Genomic DNA, 12,958 nt, shown 5'->3' on the forward strand with positions numbered 1-12,958 from the left:
ACGTGGGAAGCAATAAAAAAACCCTTAAAGGTAATTTTTATAGCCAATTTATTTGCGTAATACATTATTAAAAATATTTATTTTATGATTTAGACGCTCTACTTTAACGGGAGTTACTAAAATACTCGGATATTTTCTTTTGCCGCGATAGTTGATGGCTTTTCTTTGTCACGTAATTTTTTATGCTTTGCAAGTGCAACAGATGAATACTATCGCAATCACTTTGTCCCTCCAACCAATTCATCAATTCACTAATATTATGAAATAAATGGCCAATTTTTGGCATCTCGACCTCACATTCGTCTTCTTCATTCTCGCTCTCATCTTCCGATGATGCAGCTGTTTTTGCGCGGCTCTGGACTGCAGCCACAATTTCTACGTCACTCTTATAAGCAGATACAGGAGTTTCCTCGTCTTCGCGAACCCAGGCCTCGAGATCACTCACAAATAGTTTATTAGAAAGAACATCTGAAGCTTCACGTGCGTCCTCTTCCGTGAAACCCAAAAACTCGTCTTCGTCTTCCATGCTATCGCCCGCTTTATACTCGCACTTTGACCAGCAATTTAGGATTGTAGCTGAAGTTATTTTCTTCCATGCCAATCCAATATTATAAGCCATATTCTTCAGGGTGACTGTTTTCAGATATTCTTGTACCTGCAGTTCTGAATTTATGACAGTAGTGAGCAATTCCCGCCGATAATGGGCTTTAAATGCTCTGATTATCCCTTGATCCATGGGCTGAATAAGAGCTGTCGTATTTTTTGGTAAAAACGAAGCCACTATTTTGCCATCCCTCGATATCAAGAGCTCAGAAGACGGATGGGCTGGACAGTTATCTAACAGAAGTAGAGCCTTCTCTTCTAACTTTTTTGATCTTAAGTGGCTCTTAACCGATGGAACAAAATCTTCATTGAACCAAGATAAAAAAATGTCTCGAGTCATCCAGGTATTCTGACTGTTTTTGTAATTTATGGGTAGTGCTGTCATATTAACGTGCTTGAAGCACCGAGGACTTCGATTTTTACCAATACACAGAGGTTTTAACTTGTGACTTCCTGATTTGTTCGCGCACAGTAATAAAGTCACTCTTTCTTTGCTCATTTTTATTCCGGATTTATTTGCCGACTTCTTAATATCAAGTGATTTTGTTGGAAGCAATCTGTAGTAGAGAGCGGTTTCATCGCAGTTATACAATTGCTCTTCAGTGTACTCACCCTCATCAATCATCTTGCGTAAAGTCCCACAGAATTCTCTAGCTGCTTCACTGTCACTGGAACGAGATTCTCCTTGCATGTTAACTTGCGCTACCCCGTGGCGAATTTTCCACCTCGATAGCCAGCCAGCAGAAGCAACAAAATCATGAGCACCACCTATTTGTTTATTTAATTTAATTGCCTGTGCTTGTAAAAGTGGACCAGATAATGGAACACCTTCACTGCGCTTCTGAACAAACCACGTGAACAAACATTCATCCACATCACCAGCAGCACTCAATCTGGCCTTTTTTCTATCAAGCCCTATTTCGTCATCCACTTGATCAACGAATGATCGTAATTTAACTTCTTCTTTCATCCAACCACGAATAGTTCCTTCAGGAACACCAAACTCCCTGAATAAACTTGATTTTGAATCACCGCGTTTCACTCTGTCGATTATGCCCAACTTTTCTTTTATTGTGTAAGTTTTCCTTTTGGCAGACATCGTTTTAACCCTAAAATCAATGAAAATTTTCGTAAAAAAGTAATTTTCATATTCATATTAAGACAAAGGTAAAACAGCCCATTCATTATTAAATGCTCGAAGCCTGTGAGCATTGAGTACCTACCTTGGTTTGAGCGCCGCGGTGCGAACGTACGAATGAGAATTATCTCAATCTCCCAAAATCTCGAAAATTATTATAGCCGTGCAACACACTTTTCAGCTCGAGTTCGCAAGACACAATGACCGATCAGGCATTACCGAGTTTTTTTTATGGCTACAAAACAATGTATGGAATACGTCGCCAACCGCGTTAATACAGTCGCTTGAAGTTGCGACGCGTCGGTAGTCACGCCGAGATAAAATTCGCCACAAAGTTACCTACCTCAAAAAAAAGGTCAATGTAATCATCTCGGGGGACATGGTGAGACCCGCGGTATATCCGAAACTGCGGTAAAGTGAGGCGCGTAATAACCGGAATTTACTGTATTTCCTTAAATGTCTTTTTTTTTGTAATTAAACATTGACGTGCCATATATCATAGAACATGTATGTACCAAGATCTCCAGGCAAATAAATATTATTATTATTATTACTGATAAATTCTCAGGCAATTTTGTTCCAAAGGATAGACTGGCTGGGGTATTTAAGATAGAGAAAGTACTGATTGGAATGGATATTATTTCTGGAATGAGCAAGGTAATCATAGTAGGAAATAGAGAGAGGTTTGCTGGTGATGAAGCAGCCTGAATAAAGAAGGAAGAGTGAGGAAATTGCAGGGAGAGTAGCAACTTATCATTGCTTGGTTCTCACCGAGGAGCGGGTTCCTTGGAGCCATGAGCTTGGATGGCTCCATCTGGCGGTTTCGCCTCCGTTTTTTCACCTCCCTCGTTGACCGTGAGTGAACACCAACAGTCCTTGTGGGCAAAACAGATGAGCCCAGAAATGCAACCAGGAATGGTTCTTTGGAGGATTGGGGACCCCGGCCACTGTAGCCCACTGGCGGTCCAACAATGCCAACATCTTCAGGATGTAACTCATGAGAATCTGTCAAAGGCAAAAAATGAAATACATAATTCATTCTTGTAAATTTCTATAAAATAGGAGGCCATCAAATTTAAAATTTCTGCATAGCCTTTAATTGTGCCAGCAAGGGTTTGTGTACCTCTGCGCCAAAAACAATACAAAAATCAGGTGAACTTATAATGGTATCCTTCTGTATTCTTCAGTTCTTTGTAGCGTTACAGAAAGTTCCAGAATTTAAGCTAATAACTAATCAAAAATAATAATAGTGATTACAACAACAGAGAAGCTAATTACAAAAGTAGAAAAAATAAATCCCTGAGAATCGGCTGTCCAAGTATATATAAAGGAGTTGAGAGAGAATAAAAAGAGATTGGCTCATTAGAGCATAGTGAATCATTCAAGCGAGTAATCAAAATACCCTGCAGAGAGCTACGGTAACATTATCTTAATTATTAACTTGTTTAGGTGTAAGTGATATTTCACTCACAAGAATGTAAACAAAGCAAGCTGTGAGAGGTACAAGAGTAGCTTTAATTTTTTATCATGATTAACTTGAGAAGTAGGCGACAAAAGGAAAAACAGGATAATATGCACTATTATAATCCATTTTTGGGTGTACGTCTGCGTGCTTAATATTTGTCTCAACGTTTCATTCCACTTACTGGGAACGTCGTCAGGAGAATGAAAATATAAACATCTATCGTACCATTGGAAAAACTGGTCCATTGTTGTCAAGGTATTTAAAAAAGTAAATAAAAATAAAATAAAAGCCAACTTCTTTAAAACATCTACTATAAAAAAGGAAGATGAAAAGTGGAATATTGTTATCAAATTTTCGAAATATATCTCTAGCACACATGGCTTAAATTACAGTGGAACCTCGATTTATCGTTTTTCAGGGGGATGGATGAAAAAAACGTAGAATGCGGGAAAACGATCAATGCGGGATTGTTTGTCCGGGTTGCCTATGTCCCAGGAAACGCTGGATTTTTGCGAATTATGACATTCAATAATGGATTCAAAAAAGATTTTAGCTGATTACAGGAATATTATTCCTTTATCGAAACACTTAGGTCATATTGTTGATTCGGATTATATCTCTTTCAAATATCCTGAAGGAACACGCCACCTTGCTAAAAAAATGTTTCACTCCACTCGGAATTTTCACTGCTATTATGCATTTCTGTTCGACGTAAAAATTCTTATCCATCAAATGCCATTTCAAGTACACGTATTTACGAGAGAAATGTGCCTGTTATGCCTCAAACAACTAATTTCGCCGTCGCAGTGATTGGCTATAGGATGTATCAAGAAGGCCAAAAATAGTTTATTATTTGAAACGTTCCTTTCTTGCAATTAAATTTTTAATATGATTGAGGCAATAAGGCGTTAATCATCAGCGGCACGCCCACCTGATCCTCGGCTTCATCCCACTTCTTGTTTTCACCAAGGATCTCGCTCTACCCCCACCCCTGCCGTCATGTGCTAGCGGACATACCGAGGCGTGCAGTAATATTCACACATTTCTAGCCCGGATTTTCTTCGTCTTCAATTATTTTCAGTCTATCCTTTAAAGTTCTCACTTGTGTCTTCGGAATGGCCATGGTCCGAAGACGAAAAAGAATAAAACTAATGAAAATGAAACCGGACTCTATTGAACCCACACAGAAAACACTCGCCGGTTTTAAGTCAACCCACCCTGGAAAGTACGGAACCACTCGTTCGAGGTGAAGTTCGGCACTAATGCTATCGCGTACGGCGTAAGCAGAGCTTACTGCAGAGGGTGAAGCATGACCATATGACTGCGCAATTAAATTTTTTATCCTATAGAGAAGGCAACTTACCCACTCATTTCTAACAATAAGTAGCGTAGCTCTAGATGAGCAGATGAATTCAGATTGCTAGTAGGGAGAAACAAAATATCCTGAGAAGACATCGCTTCGTTAGCACCTCAGACAGGTGAGACTTGTAGCATAACTCGTAAATTGTAACCAGACTCGTAATTGTTTTCGAAAAATATCCGCATCAACTGCCGTGAAGCTCACTATCAGCTGCGAGGATATCAATATTCAACAGAAATCACCATCTTATTATACCAACTATTTTCTTGCTTAAAATGGTTAATTAACGTTAGAAATACGTCGTGTTTGGTATCATTCTTTTTTGAATTACGTGCACATCACTAATATCTCAAAATAATAGAAGTATGATACCAATTGCCGAAATTCATTTTTACACACCTTTTGGGCTAATAGGTGATTCATGCAGCAGTTGACATCCAGAGGTGGGGATCCTAAAAGCAGGTCAGCTAAAAAAAAGTCAGCCGTCGAGAAAGGGGGAAGCTTGAATAAGGTTTCTTTTGTTCTCGAGTAACTTGATATTTTCTTTCGAAGCTAAGGTCTTCGTAATACGATCCCTGCTCGAGCTGGGATCTTTTTTTTATTTCGGAGAAGAGGAAAGCTTCAGACGGGGAGAGGCGAGTGCTGAATGGAGGGGGATACCGGATCTTGGGAAATGCGATAATGTGACTATCCCACGGCACTCAGCTTCTCCCTATCGTATTTCAATCTCCTGGGGAAGATTCTAAATATGTGTCTGTCGTTATTAACCATAAATAACACGTAGTAAACACTTCGTCTCATTTTCGTCAAACGATAAATGCGGGAAAATTATACGACGGGACCGCGATCTTCAAACGATAAATGCGGGTAAACGATACTTCAGGGTAGATAAAAAGTTGAGCTCTACGGCCTCAAGGTTTGATACTTCAGGGAACGATATATGCGGGAAAAAATTACATTGTCCTTATGGAACTTAATTTGGGACCAAGAGCGGCGAACGATGAATGCGGGAAAACGATGAATGCGGGAACGATAAATCGGGGTTCCACTGTATATCCATCATCCCTGTTAAAATTCATAGGTCGTTTAGAAATTTCTATCGCCTCTCTAATAAGCCGTGGATAATATGCAGATTTTCTTGCAATGGCTTTGGCCTCATCCAGGAGGATCTTGTGTCCCGGCCCCGACATAAAATGATCGGCAACAGCTGAAGTTTCCCATTGCCTTGCCTTCAGCGCCCTTTCATGCTCTTTCAACCTTGTCACTATCTTCCGTTTGGTCTGTCCGATGTAACTAGACCCATATGAACACGGAATCTCATATATATACCTTCCATTTGTAATGGGGGAATAGCATCAATGACGGATGGAAGTAGGTCTATGATCTTCCTCAACGTGCCAAACCTGGTTTCAACGTTGGCTTTTCCAAGGATGCGAGCAATCCGGTCCATTGTTCCTGATATGTAAGGCAGAACTGCAAAGGCACTTGGTTTTGTTTTCTCCATCGGGGCCTTGACTTCCCTTAAAGCTCTCCTAATGAATGAATTAGCATACAGTAAACTCTTGATTTTACGAAGCAGGATTTTACGAAGTTTTCGATTATACGAAGTGATATTGCGGTCCCGGTGAAAAGCCTATGCTAAATACATGGCGCTATTCGATTATACGAAATTTTTTGAATTTACGAACCTCGGCTCGGTCCCTAGGAACAAATGGCATTCGTTTATACGAACTACGGCGAAAAATTTGTCAACAAAACTAGTTACGCCGGCGTAAGTAGCTAAAAAATCAGCGCTTCCAACTGTGGTCCATCAAAAGTGCGAAATCGTAAATGATAATGCAACTTTGGAGAGAAATGGGTCGCCAAAAACCTCACTGTGGGAATTTAGGGGGAGTAGGAGTTCAGTTAAAATATCGCGGCTGACATTATACCCCTATTTACGTGCCTGTTCGTAAACATAGCATCGACAATAATTCGTAGTTTAACATGCCAGGAAGGTCGCGCGGAGTATTTCGTACACCCCTAATTAACCCTTTGCACTGCTGTGAACATACTACTTGACTACTTTTCGCCGAAGCACTTCGAAGGGTCCCTAATCCGGGACCCTTTCCTCGACGAGCTCACCCTCGCTGGCCCCTGAAACTGGGCTATTTTTAAGGCATTACCTGACGCAACCCTGGGTTTCAAAGGGCAAAGGTGCCATGGGGGGAAAAAGAGTAAAGTGCGTGTTACTGTGGGGCTGTGCGTCAACCAAACGGGCACGGACAAAATAAGCCCGATGTCATTGGGAAATTTGAAAGGCCACGGTGCTTAAAACATGTAAAATTGGAAGCCCTCCCCGTTTTTTACCATGCAAATAAAAACAGCTGGATGACCCGAGAAATTTTACAGCAAACGGTTATACGTCTACAGAGAAAAATTGCTGGAGAGAACAGCAAAATTGTTTTAATAATGGATAATGCCACCGTTCATAAATACGTGGAGGATCTAAAATTGGCTAATGTTCGAGTCCTCTTTTTACCCCCGAACTCGACTAGCAAGTCCCAGCCCTTGGACCAAGGCATTATCCAATATTTTAAAGTCCTGTACCGGAAGAAGCTTGAGCGGTATTACTTGCGATGGATCGGTATGTATACATTCATCTATTTTGCTCATGTGCGTTTGGATATCGATTTAGATATTTTTATTCATGATTATCATTCTTTCAAATCTATTTGCTACTTTTATAAATGGGAACAGAAATTAATAACATCCCGAAATGGACGTTGATACATGCAATCCACGCCATAATATCTTTTCGTGTATATATTGGCCTTTGTGAATGAACAACTTAAATATCTTAAGTATTGGGCTCTATTTACCGCCAATTTATATTTCAGGCTTCTCGTAATGAAGACGCACTTCCAAGTCTAACCATGAACTTTCTTCTCACGCGCTTCCCCGTTCTCCCATGCTGGGGTTCTGTCTTTCAAAAGCCTTTGTCCCTTCCCTCTTGCCGCCTTTGGCTGATCTTGCTGACACCCACCTTACGCATCCCAAACCCCTCCTTCCCCAGCATTTCCCATTCACTCCCTCCCTAAGGTGACTGAGCTTGTGTGCGTCGCAAAAAAATACATACGGCCCCCAAAAGTAGACTGAGGCAGAGCTGAAGGCCATTTCCCCACCCTTCTTTGTCCTGCCCCCTTCACCAGTCCTTGTGATGACCACACTTCTTCCTCAAGGCAATCCCCATCCCACTCTTATTCACCCCACCCACTGGGAACGTTCCCCGATTGTGGAGAAGGGCATGGTTCATCTTTACCTGCAACTGGGGGAAGTTATTCACCGGAGAGAGGCGGAAGAAGTATCTTCCACTATCGGGAAAATGGTGCCGCGCTTATAATTGTCTCTCTTCTTCTCAGCTGACTTTTCAATTGAAATTACTTTCTTTGCTCTTTCCACACTATATTTATTTACGATTATGGCGCGACTATTTTTAGTGCTAAAACTAAGAAAATCTTTTCTCTATGTCAATGATCCTTTGCATAACTTTCAATACGGCGGAGAAAGGAACACGAAAACTAAATGAGGTGACGGTACAGGTTTTTGCGTGTCATTTTTTGGGAATTCACGCTAGTGAACCAATACTTAACCACGTTGAGAAATGATAAAACGTCTCTTGTAGGAAAACAATCAATGTGGATAATAACGTTTCTATCTATATTTCTCCGATACTGTAAGATGTTTCTCCTGTCGTTTTCCGGTTGGAACCTTGCTCCTGTCGGCATAAAAGGAGAGAAACATACTATATGAACAGATCACCTCACATCCGGTATGAAGAATACAGTCCTGATGAAGAATTAAGTCTTTTATGGCAACGTCTGCGAAGATGATGGAACACAGTAGTCGGACGGAGAACTCAAACAGAATTTACTGCAAATATTCGCCAGAAGATAATCACATCCTACGTTATTTATGATCGTAATTGAATCTCAGTGAAAATAGAGCACATTCTGCTGAAAATACGAAGTAACTCGAAATATTAATTTACGAAGGTTATTTTGGAAACGGGCTAAGACCCTTGTTTTTCTTTTTTTCTCGTCACTGAGCGATAGAGGGCGACATGAATGGCGGTTAGGCCGGCTGCCGCTAAAATTCCGTGGGTGTCAGAAACAAATATCTATCTTTTGCATACTTAATAGTAGCTATTGGCTCCTAACCACAAATTTATTACTGTAAATTCTTATAATAAACATTGCAATTCATTATTTGATTACGTTTTCTAAACTGGTCGGGAATTTCTTTAGCGATCGTTGATGTTGGTATGAACTAGAAATGGGAATTTTATGGTGGTATTTAACGATTTTTCACATCATAAATCGATAGCAAAAAGCCTTTTCTATGAATTATACCGAGAATAACCACCGAAAACATTTAAATAAGACCACTAAAGACAAAAAACGGCGGAAGAAACAAAAGCGAACATTTTTTTCGTGACTTATGAAAAAGGTTTGAATTTACGAAACTCGATTTTACGAAGTGCCAATTTTCCGGTCCCACTGACTTCGTAAAATCAAGAGTTTACTGTATATGTTTCCTTTTAAAATTGAAATAAGATGTTCCATTTCACTTCCCATGCTATCTTCATCAGAAACGGCAAGGGCTCTATGTCTTAAGGTCTTGATAACGAAGGACTTCTGACGCAGGTGATGGTGTGATGCCGCGTTTAAGTACCTGTCTGTGTGGGTCTCCTTCCTAAAGACCGAATGTCCCAAGCTTCCGTCTTACCTTTTTCTTACTAGAACATCAAGAAACGGTAAGGAGCCATCTTCTTTGATTTCTTTGGTGAACTTGATGTTATCATAAATATTATTCAGGTGTTCATGGAAATATTCAAGAGCCTCTTTCCCGTGTGGCCAAATAACAAAAGTGTTATCAACATATCGGAGCCAGCATACCGGTTGATATTCACTCGATGAAAGAGCATCGGCTTCAAACTCCTCCATGAAGAGGTTAGCCATAACCGGAGAGAGAGGGGATCCCATTGCAGCTCCCTCTACTTGGGAATATATTTCTCCGTCGTAGCGTAGATAGCTGTTTTTGAGGCATAAATCTGCGAGATCGGGTACATAATTAAGGAGCCCTTTCTGAGTTAGTTCCCTTAAAATCAGAACTGAATCATTTACTGGAACTTTAGCAAAAAGACTCACAACGTCAAAACTGACCAGAATATCGTTCTCTGATGTTCTTAAATCCTTTAGTAGCTCGATGAAATGGCTTGAGTTTTTAACGTAGGATTCGGTACTCCCAATAGGACTGAATGTCTCTAGATAAATAGTCAAATGCATCTAATCGCTGTGAAAACCTTAAAACTAAAACAGGATAATATGATCCTCTTCATTTTTAAAACTCTATCACAAGCGACAATTTAAAAAAATATCAAAGGAGCCCATTAAGCTTGAATCACATGTTTCAGCTCAAGGGTCGAGTAATAACTCACTGGAAGAGACTGAGAGGTGCAAGCCAAGATTAGTTTCTGGGTAGCGGACCCAAGCTGCCAAAGCACCAGTAACATTAATCAAAATCCAGCCTTCATTCTCCGACGACCATTCCACCGAGTCTAGCAACTGAAGAGTTCCTGTCCCATCTGCTCTGCCAGCCCTGGAAAGAGAACACAGGCTTTTAGCTAAGAAAATTTACAGGAATGAATGCCCAAGAAATAAAAGAAATGAGCAAAAGAAGAAAAACAACACATGCTTAGGGGAAAGAGATTGTAACAGAAAGCAAAAGTAGGCAAATTTACAGATGAAGATGTACCAAATAAGATACAATTTCTGTTTCAAGATGTTAAGCAGACACCAATAAAAATTTTGTACATATATTAGACGGATTTCACAACCAAAATTCAGAATTAATACAGCACATTGATATCATAATTCAATATTTCCACAATGCCACAAGAAATATGAAACTGAGGTGAAGATAAATAAAAAATTAATAAAAAAACATCACCAATACTTACCCTGAAGCTCCCTTGGAAACAACCTGATGCACAGTCACATTGAATGAAGTTGGCTCATGGTACAGAGGTCCAAAGGCATGATTCGCATGGTTGCAAATTGGACGCAATCCTTTGCGGAAGAGGCGGAGCTCGGCAGCAACAATGGCCTCCTCAATTGGCACCTCAGACACATCAAACCAAAGACGTCGACCACGCTCATGACGCAGTGGGATGTCCCACCCCTTCCTGGAATGGTGGGTCCATGACGGATCTCCTGGAAGAGGGAAAGGAAAGACTATGCCATCAAAGCTGAGAGAGGGGAGAAGGACACCAAAAGGACACCTGCTTGCAGAGCAAGGCACAACCACAGAGATACAGATAAATGTCAAGGAATTTGAAACCTTTCCAGCAAATGCCTGAGAAAAACATGAGTCACCACAGCAAAAATAGGATAATCGTTCATAACGTAAAAGTCAATGCACCCTTACCATGCAAAGAGATAAATTTCAGCTTGTTTTCACTTCATTTTGTAAATAAATCACTAAAGCTGATGCCTGAAAATGACCTGAGTTTCTCCAATGTCCTCTTTACCTCAAATACTCACTACCAGCATATCATACTTCTTAAGGAAATTCTCACATATATGTCAACCCACAATATCCCCAATATACCCAATACATGCATGATGCACCTTGAAAGATGTTGTACAGATTAGCAAATATGACTCTTACAGTTCAAGTTTTCAATTATTTTTGCTCTAAACTTTCTCTCAGTCATACATTTATTGCACCCAGGGCAAACCTTTAAAAACCACTAAATAAAAGTGAGTACGGCAGGCAATATGAAGTGGAAGGGCATCTTGACGTACATATGTACTCATAAACAGAGCACTTTACTACAAAGTTATTCCGTAAAGTATGATGTGCTTCAACCGTTAGGTTATTCTCAAATCAAATTCAAGAAGTCAAATTCTAGAGTTTTTATTAAAGATGCACAAATAGTATCCGCAAATACTTGAATACTAGGAAGTATTCGCTATTCGAGATCTTGAGTAATTATGCTGTAAGTACGATCTCGAATACATTGAATTTCGCACCATACACTGTTGCACGCATGTTGTTGGTAGTTGACTTGGAAAAACATAGAGGACTTCAGTCGTTTAGTGCATGCAGCGCCGTTTTAGGAAAGTTGATGAACTATGTATATCAAATTCGCGGATTGGAGCGGTGAAAAGATATTGTTCGACGTGGGGAACCGCAAATGATCTGGGGAAAAAACAGAAAATCCCCGGTTTTCCCTAATAAAAATAAAAATGGTGGTCTATCGACTTTTGGGGTACCTTCCGTTATGCATTCTGCTACTGCTGTTGAACTGTTCCACTCATCGAGAAGATCATCATGAATTCGATTACTGCAAGGATGCGAGCTTCCCTTGACATCAGTTTTGATTCTTTATGCTGCACAACGGCTCCGCAATGACGAGGAAAAGTTGATAAAGGATCGAAATTTTCATTAAAATACAGTAGTTTCCGTTTAATGGGTCCACCGGTTACTTGGGGCAACCGCTTAATTGGGGTAGATCTTGAAAAACAGAACCCAATAGAGGAATATCCCACATTATTCTCCGCTTATTTGGGACAGCATGCCGCTTTATTGGGCATTGAATCGGCGACATAGACTCAATACTCGCGACACAATTAAATTTTTTTGTTTTCAGCATAATATTGTTTTATATTTTCCTCCTTTGATTTACGGTTATTTTTCACAAATGTTCCTTATTTTACCCTATTTTTAAAGCTCTTTTTGTTATATTATCCGCAAGAGGATATGACTTTTCTTTAACCCGGGGTTACTTGCGCCAGATTCCCGATCGAGGTTACTCGCGTGGGGTGCTCTTGACACCCCATAGGACATTTTCTTTTTAAATGGGTTCGACAATATTTTATTTAAAAAAAATACTAGAATTAATGTATTTTCAAGGATAGTGTCATTGAATTTACGATGGGTCGTCGCATAAAAGAGTAAACAATTTATATATGGTAATTATCAGTGCCCAAATGCAATAAAGTAGAGATGAACGAATGGAATTACATTTTACTGTGGAGGAACCTAATAGAAGGGAAAATTTTAATTTAGAGTTTGTCCGTTAATTATCTGTAAGTACTTATTATGATTTAAATCAATTTCTACTTGCAGTTTTTACGTTGAGGGAGAGCATCGTACTCACGGCAGAGATGAATCACATTAGTCGAGAAAAACGATGCTCGATTATAATGTTGACATGTCTGAAACAATGAGCACTGTGACCCAGTGTTCCATCTGAAAAATTGTTGTCACACTTACAATACGTACCTGAGATTATACTTGGGGTGGTGATCCCCCAAAATTTGTATCCGAATCCTCATCCTCCCAC

The 12,958-nt window shown here is 40.0% G+C and overlaps 1 protein-coding gene across 2 annotated transcripts in view; it reads right to left on the bottom strand.

The window, feature by feature from the left end:
• The window catches only part of LOC124167717 (protein 60A-like), a 62,749-nt gene that overhangs the window by 26,666 nt on the left and 23,125 nt on the right, over positions 1-12,958 (bottom strand). For both annotated transcript variants that reach the window (XM_046545723.1, XM_046545724.1), the window contains exons 3-5: positions 10,568-10,820; positions 10,046-10,206; positions 2,513-2,746 (exon numbers count right to left, since the gene is read on the bottom strand). In XM_046545723.1, the coding sequence (XP_046401679.1) occupies positions 2,513-2,746; positions 10,046-10,206; positions 10,568-10,820 (648 nt within the window). The remainder of the gene's footprint in view (positions 1-2,512; positions 2,747-10,045; positions 10,207-10,567; positions 10,821-12,958) is intronic.

This window comes from Ischnura elegans, chromosome 11, assembly GCF_921293095.1.
Source record: "Ischnura elegans chromosome 11, ioIscEleg1.1, whole genome shotgun sequence".
Classification (NCBI taxonomy): domain Eukaryota; kingdom Metazoa; phylum Arthropoda; class Insecta; order Odonata; family Coenagrionidae; genus Ischnura; species Ischnura elegans.